General features: G+C 38.6%; 2 protein-coding genes across 8 annotated transcripts in view; one reads left to right on the top strand and one right to left on the bottom strand.

Annotated features, from left to right (window-relative positions):
* The window catches only part of LOC136282087 (replication factor C subunit 1-like), a 57,893-nt gene extending 47,968 nt beyond the window's left edge, over window positions 1–9,925 (bottom strand). The window contains exons 1-11 of one of the 7 annotated variants that reach the window (XM_066169319.1): window positions 9,822–9,918; window positions 9,596–9,674; window positions 8,217–8,325; window positions 7,944–7,977; window positions 7,625–7,698; window positions 6,950–7,039; window positions 6,124–6,167; window positions 5,228–5,426; window positions 4,328–4,604; window positions 3,296–3,442; window positions 1,369–1,646 (exon numbers count right to left, since the gene is read on the bottom strand). In XM_066169319.1, coding sequence (XP_066025416.1) covers window positions 1,624–1,646; window positions 3,296–3,442; window positions 4,328–4,604; window positions 5,228–5,365 — 585 coding nt within the window. In that variant the 5' untranslated portion in view covers window positions 5,366–5,426; window positions 6,124–6,167; window positions 6,950–7,039; ... (3 more) ...; window positions 9,596–9,674; window positions 9,822–9,918 and the 3' untranslated portion in view covers window positions 1,369–1,623. Of the gene's footprint in view, window positions 1–1,368; window positions 1,647–3,295; window positions 3,443–4,327; window positions 4,605–5,227; window positions 5,427–6,123; window positions 6,168–6,949; window positions 7,040–7,624; window positions 7,699–7,943; window positions 7,978–8,216; window positions 8,326–9,502; window positions 9,675–9,821 lie in introns of those variants that run through there. The other 6 variants (XM_066169315.1, XM_066169314.1, XM_066169316.1 and 3 more) reach the window with 6 other exon arrangements.
* LOC131774377 (uncharacterized) overlaps window positions 1–19,605 on the top strand; it is a 262,621-nt gene that overhangs the window by 79,135 nt on the left and 163,881 nt on the right. The window lies entirely within an intron of this gene.

Raw genomic sequence — 19,605 nt, 5'->3', positions numbered from 1 at the left:
GCGCACACTTGCATGGCCCCGCTTGCGTTGATCACATCTTGTTTTGCAACTCTAGTGACGCATTTGCCTATTATTCTTCTAATCACCTCGTCCACGCCGATTGGGCGAACCTCGCCATTGCCTTTGTCAAGCGGAATAAGGCGACTGGCTAAGATAAGCTCAATGGTCAGCGGATCAACAAATTCTGTGCACAGCCTTCTTGTGAGTGTAGCAATGGACTCACATAGGTTGATACTTGATCTCTTAAAAGACTTGATTGCCGAGATCCTCTTAAAACCATTGGCGTCCACACCCGAAGGGCCGCTAGACCCTTTAGTTCTCAATGCCGCTTCTCTCACAAACTCTCCATTGATTTCTTGGTACACTGAGTCAGGCATGTCTTCCACGGGCCCGAACAACAGTGACCCTAGTTTAGCCCTCTGCGCATCAGGGTGTTTTTCTCTTAGTTGCCTCACAACATCATCGGTCAGCGGTAATACTCCTCCACTATCATCCTCACTGAGATATCGTAGGGCCGAATTAATCTGGCCCTCCATGACCAGCTTTGCAAAAATGCGCGCTTTATTTGGTGGATCATTCTTGTTCGACTTTAATAAGCGCCGTTGGATCATTCTCCCTTCGCGTAATAGAGACTCGATCTCGCCATTTCTCCATAGTGTTAACCGTTTCTCAAGACATTCTTGATGTTCCCTTGCTTTTGACCGCTGACCAGGCTTTCGTAGTGCAGTAGCGAGGAGAACAATAGCGGCTTTTAGCGCAAGGTGTTGCATGGGTGATCTATTGTTCCAGTCGTCAATAATAATAATAATGCAAAAGAAGCAAAAAAAAAAAAATTGATGTAAAAAGCACTTTGATATTACATCGCCGAACTTTCATATTTTATTTAATCTGTTGTCAATGCTTTAAAAGTACAAAAGGCAATTCATTACTTAGTACCAAAGCCTATGGCATTCTCGTTCAATCAACTATAAAAAAGTATAAGCCTCTCATCGTGTGATATAGTCTCATACCATCCTGAATTTACCACAAAACCTTCCTTAGTTTAGCAATTTGCACAATATTTTAAAGATCTCACTAACGTGCTAAATAACCCTGGCTGTTCTTATCATCATTGGCAAAGAAAAGTCCGGTAAATTTTAATGATTTCAAGTACCAACTGAAATGCGAGCTTTTCCAGGTACCAGTAATGCATATATCGATAATAATTAATGATTGAATTTCATATTAACTTATAAGCCAGGCGTAAGCAGCAATATGAAGTGCTATACTCAGCTTTAAAACTATTTTCGGTGGTCAATTTACGTTACCAACTCAGTTGATTATAATAAATTAACAACAGTGGAAAATCAGTTTAGTAAGACAGGAGAATGAATGAAGCATCTTTAATAATGTCAAAGTCATTCCAAATCTTACAGAAATTTGACAACCTGTCAGAAGGCCATCCATGGTTTTATTGTTCAGTGACTGAGAAATGTGTTCTTCCAAGGTCTTTTTGCTCCGTGTGTCACTGGCATTCATTTTAATGTACATAAAACCAAGCTCTTCACAAGCCAGTGTCGCTGATGTAGTTTTACCAACTCCTGGGAGACCGGACAGAAGAGCTGCCTTAGAGGACGACCCATCTTAGTCTTTGTTGAAAAAGGAAGCTGTACAAAATAAAAATGCTTACAATTGTGATTCCATTACTAACATACGAACTACATGTATAAGTGACTGTCGAGTGAAATAAATTCATCAAAGTCCATAAGTTACAGCTCTTTAAAATTATGTATCTCTGAATGTGGGAATTAAGAAACAATCTGGATTCAGTGTGAAAGGTATTCAGCCTACAGCTAGACAACATTGGCATCACAACTCAATTTAAGGTCTTCTGTAACCTGTAATCTATAGATTAAGGTTAGGTTCATGTACTGAACCCTTTTACTCCACATAGCTCCCTAGTACTTCTTACTGTCTCCCATCAAATTCTTATGATTTGGATAATTTGGTATTGTATCAACTAATAATCCCCTTATTACCGTATTTACCCGTGTATAATGCGCACTTTTTTTCCATAAAAACAAGCATCAAAATCGCGGTGCGTATTATACACGGATTCTATTGTTTGTCAAGCGCGTCCTAATTTGCATACGTTAAAAACGCAACAAAGAAAGTAAAAGTGCACGGATCGGTGGCCTGGGGAGGAGAAAGAGCTTGCTTGTTTACGACTCATTTGAAGCTCACATGACAGATACTGTGAACACTTCCTTCAAACGCGAACTTCCCTTCTCCAGCCGCTCGATGTATCTTTGAACAAACCATTTAGAGATGGAGTCCGAAAGGAGTGGATGGCTGATGGAATTCACGAACTTACTGGACGACAAAAAAAGGCTTCGGAGGAACTGATCTGTTCGTATATTTCACAAGCGTAGGAAGGCATTCCATCAGAAATGATCGCTGCCTCTCTCTGAAGTGTGGGATCACAAACAATTCGAATGGATCACAAGATGAATTGGTTTACAATTCAACTGAGATCACTGATGAACTTGAGGATTCAGTCATCGAAAACCTATTCGAATCGGACTGTGAGTCGGTTTAAAGACACTGAACATTTTACTTAAATCACGCAATTGCAATGCAGTAATTATATTCAAGCTACCAGCCGTACTGTGAGTAGAAATAATGTTTATGAACGGCTGTTATGATAATAATTCAAGTTGTGAATGTAGGTATATTAGTAAGGACTTCAAGTTACAACATTTATAAAACGTTTGACTGTTACTGAATAGAAAAGCTTGTAAATAGGTGCTCGGTGCGTTCGATATTTGTAGTAGCAACTAGTTAGAAATTGTTGTAAACATATTATTGATGAATTCCCAGCTCTTGTTAATTAAGTGAAAAAATGGAAGTTTTAATTCTTGGTATTTGTCATGAAATCTTTTTTTTCGGAAAAAAGAGGTCAAAAATTAGGGTGCGTATTATACACAGGCGCGCATTATACACGGGTAAATACGGTAATGTTTTTTTTTAATTCTCATAACTTGCCTGCTCGATATTGTATTGATATTGTAAGGAAGAATCCTCTCATGGTCACTTATGGGAGTTAAAGGGTCAAAGGTAAAGTCAGCACAAGAGCCAGAGGACTAATCTCTACTCTCCCACTAGAATGGTTCCCCTATCTGGTTACAACCCAAACTTTTTCATTTGCTTTCTCTGACAGTTTGCCTGAACCGTTTGCATACTTGCCTGAAGAGAAGTTACATGTTCATGTATTTGAGGGAAAAGCATCTTGACAATCAAATACACGTGTACTCACATTTAGAGGCTGGTTTCTTTCTATTCTTTTCCCAGTCTCTCAGCCAGTTCATCAGCTTTCTCATTTTGCTCTTATCACCCTGCTGACCAATAATCTGCTTCACTGCACGAGGTTGATATTTGTCTACCCATAACAGATTTGGTTCTCCTGCACACACACACAAAAAAAATCACCTTTACTGTCAAAATCTTATGTGGATTAAAAAAATAAAGCAACAAAAAACAAAAAAACTGTACTTTCTTGTAACTCAATTTAAGTAACACAAACAAGTCTACAGGTGAAAGTACAGTAAAATGATCCAACAGATGAACCTAAAGGTGGAATATAGAGTAGTGGTAAAACTGACAGGTGGGTGACTGGACAGAGGAGAACAAGGAGAATAAGTGACAGATAGAAAGACAGTAATTGGAAGAATGAACATACTCAAAAGAGCAAACAGACAGACAGACAGACAATCTGAGTAACACTGTAAATTAAGTAGATGGAAGAAGGGAAATGAGGAAGAACAAATTATATTATCAGTTGCACACTAGCTTATGGCTCCTATGACACTTTACTGGTACATGTATATCATACATATGCATGTATTTTCATGTTATCAGTAATTTTAATACAAAGTCATGTACAGTACCTGGATGCACACATAAGAAATTATATTCACTTAGTGTAATCATCGCACAATGCATGTAGTATGCTTACTGGTGAGGAAATAATTTAGGGCATACAGCTGAAGTGTGAATTAAATTTTCAGTGAAGTCATGCTCATGTGCTAATTGTTGGAAAGGTTTAAAACACCCAGCTTTCATTGCAGGTGATGATGATGGTGTTTGTGTTGTTGGAGATGACACAGACCTTTACCTCAGTTGTGACAAATCACCTTCAAACTGATCTTTTCCCTGGCTGAGGGACTCCATTGGTTCAGCTTTCTCCTTCTTCTTTGTCTCCTTCTCCACACTTGGTGATTCATAGCTGGTCTTGTTGCCTGGTTTTGTTCTGACAATTAACAATCAAATCTTGGTCTCTGAAACCTACCTGAGGGATTTTTTTGAACCAAGTGCCCCAGGACCATCTCTCGCCATAAAACTACAGCCAGATTCTTTCTTTTCCAACGAGGGTGGAACTTCAACCACTTCCTCTGATTTTGACACCTTTGGTGTTCCTTGGGTTGGAGTTTCCTTACTACCATCTTTTTATCCTTTTTCGAAGTAACAGTTTTCTTTGTACTTGGTTTTGAGTTTCTAACTGGAGTTTCTGGAACTGTGGCAGCTTTGACAGCCAATTTGCTAGCAGGAGTTGTCTTTAGTACTTCCTGAAAAGTCCATGGATAAAATATGAAGTGAACAAATATTACATGTATATCAAACATTGAAACAGCTAAGAGTTGTCCAGTTGAGGCAAGAGTTGTCCCAAAAAAAATGTTGATAGTAAAAGACACTGCTGCTTTGAAAAATGGAGATGAAGTGGTAACATCTTCCCAGATTGTCAAAGTTAAAATCACCAAGAATGTACCTAAAAGTTTTGTCACTATTGTTACCATTTTTGTACAAATTCTAGGTACAGTAATGGTAGTATTTTGAGTAGTGTTAGTATTGTAAGTAATGTTTTGTTCCAAGTATTGTTAGTAATGTGCATGTGAGTAAAAACCCATCTACAGTCATAGTAGGACAGGTTTACATATACAGCATGTACCACCAGTTAACAAATTTGAGTGAGCTTTTGGATCTTATACAAAGCCAAATTTGGTCATAAAATGTTACTGTTTCATCTACAAGTACCTTATTCAAGTGCTTAATGACAAGTTGCCTAAACAACATACCATACACATGCTATCATATCAGATCCAATCCATTCAGGGTAGCAGGTTCAATTAAGGATTAATAGTAATGATTAATTCTGTAACAATAAAGTATACATGGTAATCAAAAGGCTTACAAACTTTTTTCTTCTCAGGGGAAGGCTTTTTAACCTCAGACTTTGATTCTGAGAAGTCTTCCTTTCTTTTCTTTGATGGTTGCTCTGTTGTTTGATGGTTGACATTCCCATTTTCTCTTCCTTCTTTTTCTCTCCCATTCTTATACTCCTCTTTTCTATTCACTTTGGAGTCTTCATTTTTTTCAGACTTGTCAGATCTCTGTGGGAAATGAAAAAGGATAAAAAATTATTGATTGTTCTACAAGGAACTAAGGGATGATCATTAAGTGGGTTGAGCTCTGGATCAAGCTTAAAATTTGCACTCTCAAGAGTGACCAATTTTCAAATTTCTCATAACAATACCAATTCACAGTCAGGCAGCAATATAATATCAGAAGAAAGAAAGTCCTCACACAAGAGGATATTTATTGCTTGAACAACACATTCTCAGAGATGTTTTCATAACACTTGTGTGACAGACAGTAAAGACAGTTGATTTCAATATCTTAGGAGCAAAAGGACTTATCCCTTTAAGGGGGCCCATGCTGTTGTTTTTGCCAAAACTATTCTTCAACATGTCCTCTCCCCATCCACAAAGTTTCTTGAATATGATTAAATAATGCACGACTCAAACACATTACCCATTAATTTTGTGGCATGGTATGTGTTAACTGTAGTACATCCTGATATAACTACTGTTAGTATAAGAGATTGGCAGAGGGTTTACAAGGGAAGCATGATTAAGCCCAAAATTAATATGCGATGCATGAATTTTATATAAAGGCAAGGTATGGTGAGTTTTAAAGTTTTCCTTGTTAAATGCATGATGCATGAAGAACTGTTTAAAATACACAGGATGCCTGTTTTTTTCTTAACAAAAAAAATTCTGGGTGGAAAAAGTGTAGTTTGTTACTCACCTATTTTCTTTCATTAGCAAATGTTTTCCTGGATTCCCTTTCAGCTGGAGTAGAACCAAAGAAATTAAGTGCAGAAGTTGCTTTTTTCTCTTTAGGTTTGATTGGACTGAAGCAAGAATAACTGTCTCCATGTGTTAAATATTTTAGTAACACAACAACACTGTGTTAAATTCACCCTTGATGACTGTGTGACACTGTCTTTATTATGTTGCTGTTGTTTGCTTGTTTGTTTTTCATTTTTCACCCTCAACACCTAAAACTCAGTATGCATATTCTCCATACTGTTCTCTATACATTTTCTAGGGTACTGACAAAGAGAATTTGATTAACAATCAAGAGCTTAGTTGGTGATCATTTCCTTTATTCTTGTGACCTTCACCTTGACACCTGTGTGTAATAAATGCCTATCCAATTGTTAAACTTTTAGAGAAACAAGAAAAGCAAACACAATCTGCAGTAAATTTTTATAAATCATCTTTCACCAAAAAGAAGCTCCAGTGAAAGAGGACCATATAAATAACCCACTTTCAATTTCAACAAAAAAGCGATAGATGCATATTAATGTTTGATTCAGGGGGAATATTGTAAAGAGAAATTAGATGCTAGTCACTCTTCGTAGTCAAAGGGTTAAATGTATTGGCATAAGAGCAGTGTCCTATGACAGGTTTAACATTCTCAATGCTTGATGGAAGAAAGGAAAAAATAAACAAACAAACAGACAAACAAAATTTAGCTTGATAATTTTAGAAGAATCTTATGTCCTAAACAAACACCACGGTTTGGTACTGAAATGTCAAATATAATGAAAGAGAATGATGGATGATACCTCTCTTTAACTTGCTGGACCTCTTTACAAGCTACATTGTCTGTCTGTTTTGCAGACTTTTTAATTTGCTGGGCACAACTTCTTCCTTATCTGTAGAAACCACATCAAAATATAACTCAAGTGCTATAATACTCAAATTCTATTCAAAGCAGAGTGGTCTAATGGTAAGTGTGCAGAACCCTGAATGAAGCAGATGGATTTGTTTTCTTTGGCAAGCTAACACATAAGCAATGTTAAAGGTTCTGTGTGATGTTAAAAAACTGACATCATCTTAATGTACCTCAAGCTCACCTCACACTAAATATTTCCTTATCCAGCCCTCCCACTCCACCAATAAGCAGAGTCAGTTAAAACCCTTGTGTCGAACCCAGTCAAATAAAAATATTTGGCCATCTTATTCATCATGAAAAGTATCCAAAATGTTTTCACATTCACATGAAATTCAAAACAATCACATTTTGAAGATAAATAAAACCAAAGGAAAAAAATTAAACCAAATTCATATTTTCTCTCTTTCTAACCTGTTAATAAAACTGTTAATCCCATAAAAAATTAAAAATATACATAATTATACGAAAAAGATGATATCACAATTCCCGTTAAGATAAAGTCTCCACATCACCTCTCATGTAAAAAGTATCAGGTACCCTCAATAAGTAGACATAATTTCCTTACCTGAGTCCAAGCTGATTGCTTTTCTACTTTTATTAGCTTTTGAACTGTCCTCCTTCTTTACTGATGTGGCTTTTCTGAAACAGAGATGAGTGAAAGAGAACCAAGTTCTGAATACAACCTGACATCAGGATCCATATTCTCCATACAGAGTGTTCTCTATGCATTTTCCAAGGTGCTGACAAGGAGAATTTGTTTAATAATCAAGAGCTTTTATAGTTGGTGATCATTTCCTTGACTCTTGACTCAGTGGTGTTATTAGGGTCATAGGTTAATTACAACTGTATAACATGGAACAAAATTGAAAAAACAAATCACATACCTGATTTTTGGAGGAAGAGGATCCTCATCAGAATCTAACAGAGATGTAAGATTAATTTAGAACTAGGGTCAGGAAATCATTGTGATGTTGTACATATCATTATGTGAATCTTTTTACGTCATGTTTTCGTAAAAAAGCAAATTGCATTTGGAACTGACAAGGACACTGTACAGCACTGTACACCATTAAAACAAAAACAGAGGTGTAACAGTTTGTGTAGAGTCTCAACATTTGTTCCTTTTGAAACTGTTAGTGTTCACCCTAAAACATTACCTGAGTCAATAAATTTTTTTCCTTTCTTCTTCCTCTTCTGATTTTCTTTTGGTTTTTGTTTTCAGGCAATGTCATCATCTTCACTGCTTGATAAACTCTGCCCAGCAAACTAACAATTACATATTTTTATTTCACACAAATGTGCAATAAATTCGCTTCTTTGGACCTAACAATAACAACTGGATAAGATCAAGGGGGGTGTTGTTCCTTGGAGCACAACTTTCTTACAAGACATTTTCTTCTAGCTCAGAAAATCAAGAGAAGATACCAGGTGTAGAAACCAATCCCCCCCTAGCCCCAGTCCACATGGCTAGCCATATAGGTTTGACTTTCAAGTGGATCATGCAAATAAAAAAGGTGTGAGCTTGAGTTAAAAGGTAACTGCAAGTACCTTGTTATCCCAGCCATATATTCCAAAATTGTCAGCTAAATTGCTCTTTTGTCGAGTGACCCATGTTTCCTATATTATTAGTATTACCTATGTTATACATAATTCTTGTTATTTGTATTTCCCATGTTATTTCCAATCTCATAATTAGTCATTCCATTCTTGTTGTATTATGTTCGTAATACTTTACTTAGAAACCACTGGCAATGGCATGTAGATAGAAGAGTTCAGTCCAGTCATCAGGAAATTAAACTCCTCTAAAATTTACTGCTGGCATGTTGGTTACACCAGGCTTGTGGAAAAAATAGTCTGGCTAAGGTAAAGTCTCAAGGTTTCTTTATCAATCACCTTTCAAGTTAATGAACAATTTCCTTTTCCTTTCAGTCTGAGTAAATGAAAGATTAACTAGTACTTGTCAGAATTGTGAAATAACCATTAGAGTTGCATATTGCAACTGCTCTGCAGAATTAGTTAACTGCAGTTTGAACAAATTTGTGGGGAATGCTGAAGTCCTGGATATTTCAAACTCCAGTGAAATTTAGGTAGCAGTGTATCACATCACGCTGTTTAACCCTTAAATTCCCAGATTAACATTTAATTTCTCCCTAAAATATCTATACAATATCCAACAAAAGGGTAAGTTGTTATCTTGATCTAACAACAAATTCCTATGACAAATGTACAAGGAAACATTTAGAAACTACCGGGGAGAATTAGCAAACAGATCTTGGGAGTCAAAGAATGAAGACAAAATTGCTAATTGTTATGGCCTTGTTTAAGTTAAAAAAAAAAAAAAGGAAAAACACTGTAACTTATCAGCCTCACTCAGCTACCCTGACATACTCGGACAAACTATCAAAATTATACCTACAAAGTTAGTTAACACACAGTACCATACCATTTCTGATATTCTAGTCCAGAAAGATACCTTGGGTTAGATATATGTAGTTGAATAAAACTCTTGGTTAAAACATGTTGTAAAATTACCTACCACGTATGGCAATAAATACCAATTTTGGCGAAATTCTGCCGCTGAGAACTAAAACGACTAACAATGGAATGGCTCCGACCTGTGATTGGATGATAAAAATAGTAAAAGTTAATAAGTTATATCTTAACTCCTTGCTCGTGAGTATTGTTAACCGCGTGTCTCGAAGCGAAAGAATGAAATATCAATGTGAAAACACCGATGAGTCAAACAAGAAATGGCTACTTACATAACGAAGAGAAGCTAGAGTCTATCTTGCTCAGCGAGGTCGTTCAGCGATAATCCGGCGATGAAAAAGTCATCCGCTGACAAGCTCCGGTGACAAAACTTATTAGGCAGTTGAGGTGGACGACCAGAGACTGGAGCCATTCCTGTATTTCACCGCTGACAGGAATAGCTCCGACTCAAACGTTTAATTTTTAATTTAATTTAATTAAATAATTTTTTAAACAATTTTTTGGACAAAATTTAAAACTAAACTAGTGAGCAGCGCTGCGCGAACAGCAGTTGTAAAAGATCTTTAATCTCTGACGTGTTTCGTCCAACTGTCGTAAACTTCTTCAGGGAGTTTTACAAGTTAACAATAAACGCCTATATTTAAAAGCTATTGTTAGCGGCCATTGCGGGGCCAATGACCATAAGGGCTTAGCCGGACCTACGAGCAGGAATAGGCAAAGTTGTGAAAAATTTGAAATTTTCTTTTGAAAATTTTTTATGCAAGGTGAGAAATATTTTGCGAGCCACGGTTTTAGCTAAAAATTTTCAAATTTGAAAAATTGAAACGGTTTTTTACAAATGATGCTTGGAAGGCAGTTTGTAAATTTGGTTAGGATGGCTCGTGTACTTTACAGAAAATGTGATTTATGTTATGGTCATTCTTTCTTAAATTTGCGTGGTATAAATACCTTGTCTAAAACAGTAGTGTGATACAATAACAAACGAGATATACTCGTTCCAATACAGCGTCATGCGATGAACAGCCTTCATTAATTTTAGAACAAGTTTTATTAAAATCATTTTACTCTTTTTGGTTGTACCATCATTGCAAACAGTCAAGGTACTTCGACATGATTCAGTGCGAGAGCTACTGCCACTGGTTTGACTGGTAAGACGTTTTTTTGGTTTCTTTTCTTTTATCTTTTTTTAGGTCTTGTGGAGTTAGAAATTACCAAGAAAAATTAATCCGCGACTTTCTCCCTTTAGGTGTTGTGCAAAAACAGATGAAGGGCCCGATGAATAGATTTGTCCTTCATGTGAACAATAACCTAGAAAATCAGTTTTCCACGAAAAGAAAAACTCCCTCGACTGCGGCCAAGCCATATTTCTCCAGCAGAGCATACTGTAAATTAAAAACATCGGTCGCAGCGTCACGCAACATTGCGTGATTTTCCAAACGTGACATGCAGTTGCTTAGAAACTACATGGCCCTGTAGTAATTAAAAGAGGGATTCATTTGCAAGCACTGTAGACTTCAACATAAGGAGAACCTAATAAATCGCTCTTTCAGTTTTCATCTCAGTTTATAAATTATTTAGCCAGGACGAAAAAAAAAATTAATATACGTATGAGTTGGAACCATTCCTGTCTGCGGTCAAATACACGAATGGCTCCAGTCTCTGGTCGTCCGCCTCAACTGACTAAATGAGTTTAGTCAGCGGAGCTAGTCAGCAGATGACTTTTTCATCGCCGGAATATCGCTGAACGACCTCGCTGAACAAGAAAGGCTGCCTTCCCTTCGCTAGGTAAGTAGCCATTTCTTGTTTGACACATCGGTGTTTTCACTCGCATCGATAATTAGTTGTTCCGCTTTGAGAAACGCGGTTAACAATACTCACGAACAAGGAGTTAAGATAAAACTTATTAACTTTTACTATTTTTATCATCCAATCACAGGTCGGAGCCATTCCTGTAGTTAGTCACTTGAAAGAGCGGTGAATTTATAATTATTAGAGGAGGCGACCTGTCTTATTAGGGAACACACATCCCAGGGTCCCGAAAATGGTCCTCCAAGGTACGGTGCAGTAGCCAGTGCAGTGAACGGACGGGAAACCGACGGACGTGTACTGGAAAATTTTCGAAATTTATTTCAGCCGTACACGGCTCACGCAAGGTCAACCAGTTTCTCAAGCAGCAGCAGACAGCAGTCGGCGTCGTCAGCTCCAGTTACTTAATGAAGGAAACGGAACACAGCAGTAGTGTTCTTCAAACGAGATACATGGACCCACGAATTTTTTTTTTTTCTAGCATATAAAGGGCTGATGGCATTCCCTAGCAGATCGTTTAAAATCCAGTTGCAACAGGCTGGTCTAGGCCGCAAAAAAATTTGCTTCAACAGCAAGGCCAACGCAACGGAAGTCAAGACGAAGCTAGAAGAAAGCTACCCTAAGTTAATTGCTGGTGGAGGGTTCGAAATACTACGACGAGGTCTGAGCCCTTCTGAATTAAGTATTATTCCTCCTTCAAATTCAGGATACAATGTAAACTTTTTTTACGCGACTGTGCGGAATTGGGACAAGCAATCGCATGGCTACCGGCCTACATAAGACCTGTACAGTGCAATCTGTACCAAGATCCCATCGAGGCGGTTTTAGAGGATTGCTAGGTGTGTAAAATTTTACAGGTTAAGATTGTATTTATCTGACAAATCGCCTTAACTTTTTAACTTCAAAAATGAAGAAGACATTTGCAGGTTTACTTTTGGTTTGCAATCACGTGACAAGATGTCATGTTGGTTGATAATGTTTTTTCCGAATTTGCACTATTTTAAAGAGAGTACAGGGCTCAATTTAATCAAACTTTTACAAGTGTAATTTCTTAGTGTAACCATTGTTGTAGAGACTGAAAACAATAGTGCAGCTGCATAGTTACACCTGTCAATAAATCACTCAAGTCACTCTACCAAACTCTCGCCAAGATGTTTCTGTTTTGTTTTATTTTCCTGCAAACCTAACACTTAGAGCCTTTTGTTGGTTACTTTCGAAACATTTTTGTCAGCGACAATCTAATATCAGCTTGACTACTACATGTAATGTGTTTGTCAAGCAGGATTCTGGGGATGTTCCAAAGGTTGCTTGTATTAACTGTAGCCTAAAGATTCCAGCAACTTATGTCAGACAGCACTTGGATGTCTGCTGCAAAGATGATGAGCTGTAAGTACAATATTATTATGTGATTAACATTGATGAAAATGAAATTTCCCTTAACATTAACACTACTTGTGTAAACATTCCATCCAAACCTTGAGCAACTCATCGCGTTTCAATTTAGATAATTGCGTTCCGAAGTCCCACTTTCACTTCGCCTGCTGCCCCACTACTCACCGAAACGAGTTCTGATGATCATTACCCCGGTTCTGAAGGAACATTAAATCAGCGTCTCCTGTGGAATGATTCTTAAGGGAACGCCGGCAATAAGACGACTTCCACGCCACCACGACGAGCATTTCGTAAAGTTTCCGGATTGTCACTGGCCAGTTTACTATCAATAAGTTAATGTCTACGTGGGTCAAACCTGTACCTAACATCCTCAGCACTGGATTAAGAATTCTCTCTTTATTTATTTTCTTTCCTCACCTTTCGATGTTTTTTCGCGTTTTTGTGGTTTTCCTTGTTTATATCTGGTCTTTGTGTTCACCGAACTGTCTCAACAAGGCCAGAAACGCCTTCAGAAGCCTCAACAACGTGTGGAGGTCCTCTCAGTACAGCACCAAGACCAAGCCGAAGATCTACCAAAGCTATGTGATGTCTACTCTACTATACGGCTCTGAATGCTGGAGGATGACAGAGAGCGACATCACCAAGCTGTCAGTCTTCCACACAAAAAACCTCAGGAGAATCCTGCAAACCTTTTGGCCTGACACTATCTCCAACCAGCAGCTACTCGCCCGGTGCAATAAAGACAGCATGGAGAACATCATCATGGGAAGGCGATGGAGATGGATTGGGCACGTCATGAGGAGAGAGCAGGACAACATCACTCGCACAGCCCTTCACTGGATACCTGAAGGAAAGCGCAAGAGAGGAAGACCAAGAAACACCTGGCGCCGAACTGTGGAGTCAGAGCTCAGAAGCTGGCCCGGAACCAACAGACGTGGCGATCCTTCGTAGCCGCCCTACGTGCCACACGGCATAATGGGCATGAGATGAGATCATGTTCGCATAATTTGTTCATAGTCGAATACCCTCGTCATCCATTTCAACTTAGATGCAATTTTCTGTCTTGCCAATTTTCTGTTTTCGGTTTTGCTCAAACCCAAAGTTCCAAAAAATCAAAAATTTTGATAGAAAATAATTAAGTGACGATGAAAATAGATGTTGGGCTTTAGTTAATAATTTTTCTTTTCTTCTGAGTTTTTAATTTTTTTTAATAGTATGTTTGTTTTGTTCTGGTTCAATGAACTTATCGAAGTAATCAGTATGCGTATGTATCGAAGATAGGCAAAGCAGTGTGGAGTTGTAGTGCTCTTGAGTCACATTTGGTAATGTATACTAACGCACGGATTGAAAACCTATTCTTATTAATATAAAGTTCTACAAATTGCCTGCCTTTCTGCGATGAATTGACTTAAGCAAGAGAACTGAGCGAATGGATAGACAACTGAACAAAGTTTGTTCGACTGACTGAATGCACTGTTTTAACCCAGGAAACAAATGTCTTTTTAGAATAGCAACAAGTTCTACTGAGCGAAGGCCATCAGAGTCATCATCTACCAAACAAGACTAATATCGTTTGTAAAGAAATAGTTTACAACTTGAAGTGCACAATGGACATCATAGGAATTTCAAGTAACCGATCTCTTCAATGCCTATCATAGGAATTTCAAGTAACCGATCTCTTCAATGGACATCATAGGAATTTCAAGTAACCGATCTCTTCAACCATAATTAGCTTCCTTAAACAAGAATACACTTTGTACCATTTCAACTCTAGATAAAACGTCACTTTGTAGTTGTATCCTGTATACTTTAAAAACTGAATTTTCAACAGCATAGTTAGTTTTAAAAAAAGCAAGGTATTACTCTCGAGGCTTATTGCGGTGAGAAACAATAAAAAAACCTCGAAATTTTTTAGAAAGTTCTTTTTTGTAATTGAGCATTGGTCCGTTGCGTGTCTACATCCCTTATTGATCCAACAGCGGTTAGGGATGACTATATGCCTGACGTCGCAGAAGAGCAAGCGCACTCATCCGTCGCTCTCAATTTCGCTTCATTCCGAAAACGCAGCTACTGCAAGTCATACTCCAGTCATGACTTCCGAGTTTCTCAGTATTGCTACTTTAGTCTTGATTTTTACAGTCATGTGCTTTGTGATAAAAAATCTTCAAGATTGTGAAAAACTCTCAGGCTACAGGGAATGAAACAGCTGCTGTGGAGAACAACTGGGCAAATCAGAGGGCCTTAACAGCAGCGAGGGATTTCGATGATCACTACCCCGGTGGCGAAGGAATTTCATATCAGCGTTTTCTGTGGAATGATAGAATCCTTAGGGAACACCGGCAATAAGACGACTTCCACGCCACCAAGACGAGCGTTTCCATTACCCCAGTGCTGAGGGAATTTCAAATCAGCATTTTCTGTGGAATGATAGAATCCTTGGGGGAACACCGGCAATAAGACGACTTCCACGCCACAACGACGAGCGTTTCCATTAATGAAGTAAGAAATTGTTTTGTTTTGGTGTCGCAATTTACCCCATGTTTCTCTTACCCTCTATGGCATTTTTCAGAGGAAACGACGCACCTCTCAGCCTCATTTTAGGCAGAGAAGCAGTTAGCTTGAGCCAAGACAATATATTTTATTTTCTCTTGCTTGAGCGTGTAGTTGACTGAAATCGGCAGCCGACTTTTTCACTACAACTAATAGGAATTCTCTGTTTTTTTAATTTTTTCAATTGTTTTTCTACTGCAATTCTCAATTGCATTGACCCTTTCAACTTTCCTTTCAACCACGAAAGGCCTACTTAGCAATTACAATGCTAAAGTACTGATAGATTATAGAGACGCGTGTCGCAAGCTATTTTGGTTTCACATGATTGACACCATTGCTTCGCTACCTGCTCATGAATTAGACGGAAATATTTTCGAAGTTTAAGTAGAAAAGGCATTGCAAGGGGGGAGGAGGGGAGGGGGGAAGGGAGAGGGCAGGTTGTCTCATCTCAGCAGTTAGGGTAACCCTATCAGGCGGGATAGAAAAGGCATCGCATGCCCCTGACAAAAGCAGGTGGAGGCAACATTTTTTCAAATTCATGTTGCGATGTAATATATGCGTTCGACGAAGGAGAACGCATACTAATCGTCTCGTTTTTACGGAAATCACTTTCGAGGGTTTTATGGATCAGTCCCAAAGGGATCGCTCGTGATGCCCTGCGATTTCAGCCACAGGCATTCATGTGCAAATGTTTCCTTGGCCACCTTGAGCTGAAGACACCGAATTTTTTATTTGACTGTTATATATTCTAAATCAGCGCTCGATTAAGCGCAATTTTTCATTAAAAAACAACGATTTTTTGAAGGTTTGAATAAAGACTTAAAAAAAAATTCAACTTCTTGAAAACAAAGCAAATAGTCCCAAAGGTAATCTATTGTTTGCGCTATTGTTTTCTTCTAACAAAGGACTGTATGCATAATGAAGTATGGGGCTGTGCGGAAACTTTGCCAAATGGGGCCTAAATCAGTTTATCGAAGCATAAAAACGAAATCGTCCAAAGTCACGATATCGGCAACACAGTTTGGATTAGTAAAGATCTTAAGTCACATTTGGTAATATTTAATACTAAGACAGCGGATAGCGTCGAAGGCGCGCCCTGATTGGCTACTTAAACTCTGAATATTCGTTTCTTTTTGCATCCGAGCAACTGATTCGGGAATGTTGTAATCGTTCCAGGAATAAATGATTTAAACGGTCATATATTTGTACTACAATATTACATTACTTTAGGTGGGCGCTTCGCGGCTCGGTAAATATTCACCACCAGCTACCTTCACTTCGGTGAATATTTGTTAACTGTCACTGATTGAAAACTTATTTTTTCAACAGGATGTTCTGCAAATCACGTTGCTCGCCTTCCTGTGATGAACAGAATTTAAGAAAGAAAGTAGATAGACAGTAACATAATTGATTGACTGAAAGCACCGTTTTCATTTATGACAGCCTTTTCAGAATAGCAACGAGTTTTAGCTAGCAGAGCTCTCTGCTACCTAACAAGATTGATGTCCTATGTAACGAAGAAGATTGCAGCTTTAAATGACTACTGATTGTTATAAGGATTTTGATGTGACCGATGTCTTCCGTCACAAGTGCTTTGTACCTTTTCAATTCTTGATAAAATTTTTCTTTGTGTTGTATCCTGTGTTGTGTTTTAACTGGACTGTATTTTAACAGCAAATTTGTGAAAAACCAAGATATTTTTCCGAATAAACCAGTCTAATGAAAGTTGTAAGCCATTGCTGAGGTTTCATTGTTTCTTGCTGCTTGTAGGAAAGTAAACTGCGTCGCTGACGATAATGATAACGGTAAAAGTTTGCGACGTGGACGGATTCGTGCTATTGCAAGGATATCTCTCATAAGACTTCTAAGAGATTCGCACCTTTGTTCAGAACATTTGGAGTACCATTGCTTCCATGAATCACACGTTAGGGAAGTACGGATAGCTTTGTTTACAGGAGAATGACTGTATACGAATTTGATGACAGATAGACTAAGAGGCCCAGCAACCATGACAGCGTCATGAACCTTCAGTGCCTTGCGTACCTAGCAAGGTGGCGGAAGTGGGAAGTTCGAACTTACCGTGAAGGCCGGTTTTGATGGCAAAAATTAACAAGGTTAGAGTCTGAACAATATTAAGTGCCGCTCACGCTAAGAGCGGTCCTCTCGACTTCCCGTCGGAAAAAAGTTCATTTTATTTTTTTCCCATAAAAAGGGTTCAGGACACGTTTCAAAAGTAGTTTAGTTGTTCTCCAATTCTCTTTTTTGGCGTCGAAAAAAAAAAAAGATTTTTGGTCAGACCCCCCCTATGGACAGCGATCGAAAGTGTAAATTTCAAAGATTTTGTCCAGCGCGCAGCGACTACAGCAATGTAGCTCCCTAGATTTGGACTCCCCCGGTCCAAATCCTCCAGCGGATATGGACCTCCCCGGTCCAAATCCGCTCGCAGATTTGGACCCCCCTCCGATGGTACTTTACGTTCCACTGCGTACTAAAGTATGTTTTTAATTCAAAACATGCGTATCGTTAGTGCGAGGGATTTAAGACTACCCCGGAGAGTGAGTGGCTCTGCATTGTCTGCAGATTGCCAGACTCTAGTCTGTAATTGTTAAGGTGTTATTTCGGATCCCTCAACAGTTAATAATCGTTAAAATTAGAAAATAATATTGAGTTCGATGTAATAGTCTCCTCCGGGGCAGTCTTAAATCCCTCGCAGCTCATGTGTAACCATTCCTCGCACAACTCGTACTGTACCATGTCGTCCCAACACTCGGGCATTGAACAGTGACAAAATAAATTAGTGTCACAAGTTTGTCTCCTATTGAATCTAGCGGTGTTCGACTATCGCGGAAAAAGTTCAAAAACGACCTCTCTCCAGACATTAAACTAAATTCTTGTCCATTTTCCCTTGGTCAAAAGAAACATCCGACGGGATGCCAGTTCGTATGCATTAACGATACGCATGTTTTGAATCAAAAACATACTTTAGTACGCACTGGAACGTAAAGTACCATCCATTTTTACTAGAACGTTAAGGATGATGTTTTCACTCAGTTTTGTTGGGGATCCTAATCCGAGGAGGGGGATCCAAATCTAGGACGGTCTGAATCCGCTGGGACACCCCGACATTCCAGAGGAGAAATCAGGGCTGAAATACCCAAAGCCACTCCAATCTTTGCTTTCCATGAATCAAGTATACCTTTTTAAAAGTTAAAATTATCATTAAAATGTAATTCCGCCCATTTTAATAACCTTCGATTCTTATTCGTTACTTTAGAACCTGCGAAACAGGTCGTACGACAAAGAGAAAAGTTTGCAAAATCGCGTCACGCAATATATCAAGCTGGATTTGTCCAATTGATTTTGATGGTCGCAGGGAAATGTTGAGTTTGTCGCTCAAAATCGTTGTGGTCCATAAGAGCGTGACATCATTAATGACGGAAACAAATTTGGCGAAAGGAGGGTTAGTTCATCGGGTGCCGTATACTAAATCTTGGGAGAAACTGCAAGAATTATTTCAGAGTGTATGCGTGTTGTTTTGTAAATATAAACACTGTAACCTATTTTAACTTGTTTTGTGTCCTTTTAAGCAACGCGATATGTCTGTTATGACCAGAGTGCCAAATTTTATTCTTTAATTTTGATCTTCTCCACACTGTGCGTAGTTTATGACCTGATATTTCAACGTAAATTATCGAGAAGGCGCCTTCCAATCACCTTTGTCTACTTTGTAAGTCACGCAAGCGCGCAAGCTATGCGTGTTATTCTTGGCAGGATGATTCCCTTGTGGCATAGACCGTGGAACAGTCGAGAGCGAACAACATTGAATTATCGAGATAATTTCGTATTATCAACTGAGTTGATAACGTAAATTGGCCACCGTAAGGAGTTAAAGCGCTGACGTTTCGAGCGTTAGCCATTCGCCAATCGCTCTGTCGAAGGGCTAGCGCTCGAAACGTCAGCTTTCAAACTCTTTACGGTGGCCAATCTACGTTATCAACTCAGTTGATAATACGAAATTATCTCGATAATTCAATGTTGTTCGCTCTCGACTGTTCCACGGTCTATGCCACAAGGGAATCATCCTGCCAAGAATAACACGCATGGTGGTAAAAAAAGCACTTTTAACTTTTCTTGTTGCTGACCAGATGTAAAACAATGAGTTCTCAACTACCTCAAACTATTTGCTGTTACTAGTCTCCAGCTCATGGAGCTTGCTGGTCTTCACAAGGATGTCACGCAACGCTCGCCAAAGCTTAGCGTAACATTTCAAAGAACATTTAAAAGGGAGAATATCATGCAGCTGGCCTT

This window comes from Pocillopora verrucosa, chromosome 7 (assembly GCF_036669915.1).
Source record: "Pocillopora verrucosa isolate sample1 chromosome 7, ASM3666991v2, whole genome shotgun sequence".
Lineage (NCBI taxonomy): Eukaryota > Metazoa > Cnidaria > Anthozoa > Scleractinia > Pocilloporidae > Pocillopora > Pocillopora verrucosa.
Note: the sequence above shows the minus strand (reverse complement) of the source record. Positions and strands in the feature narration are given on the sequence as shown.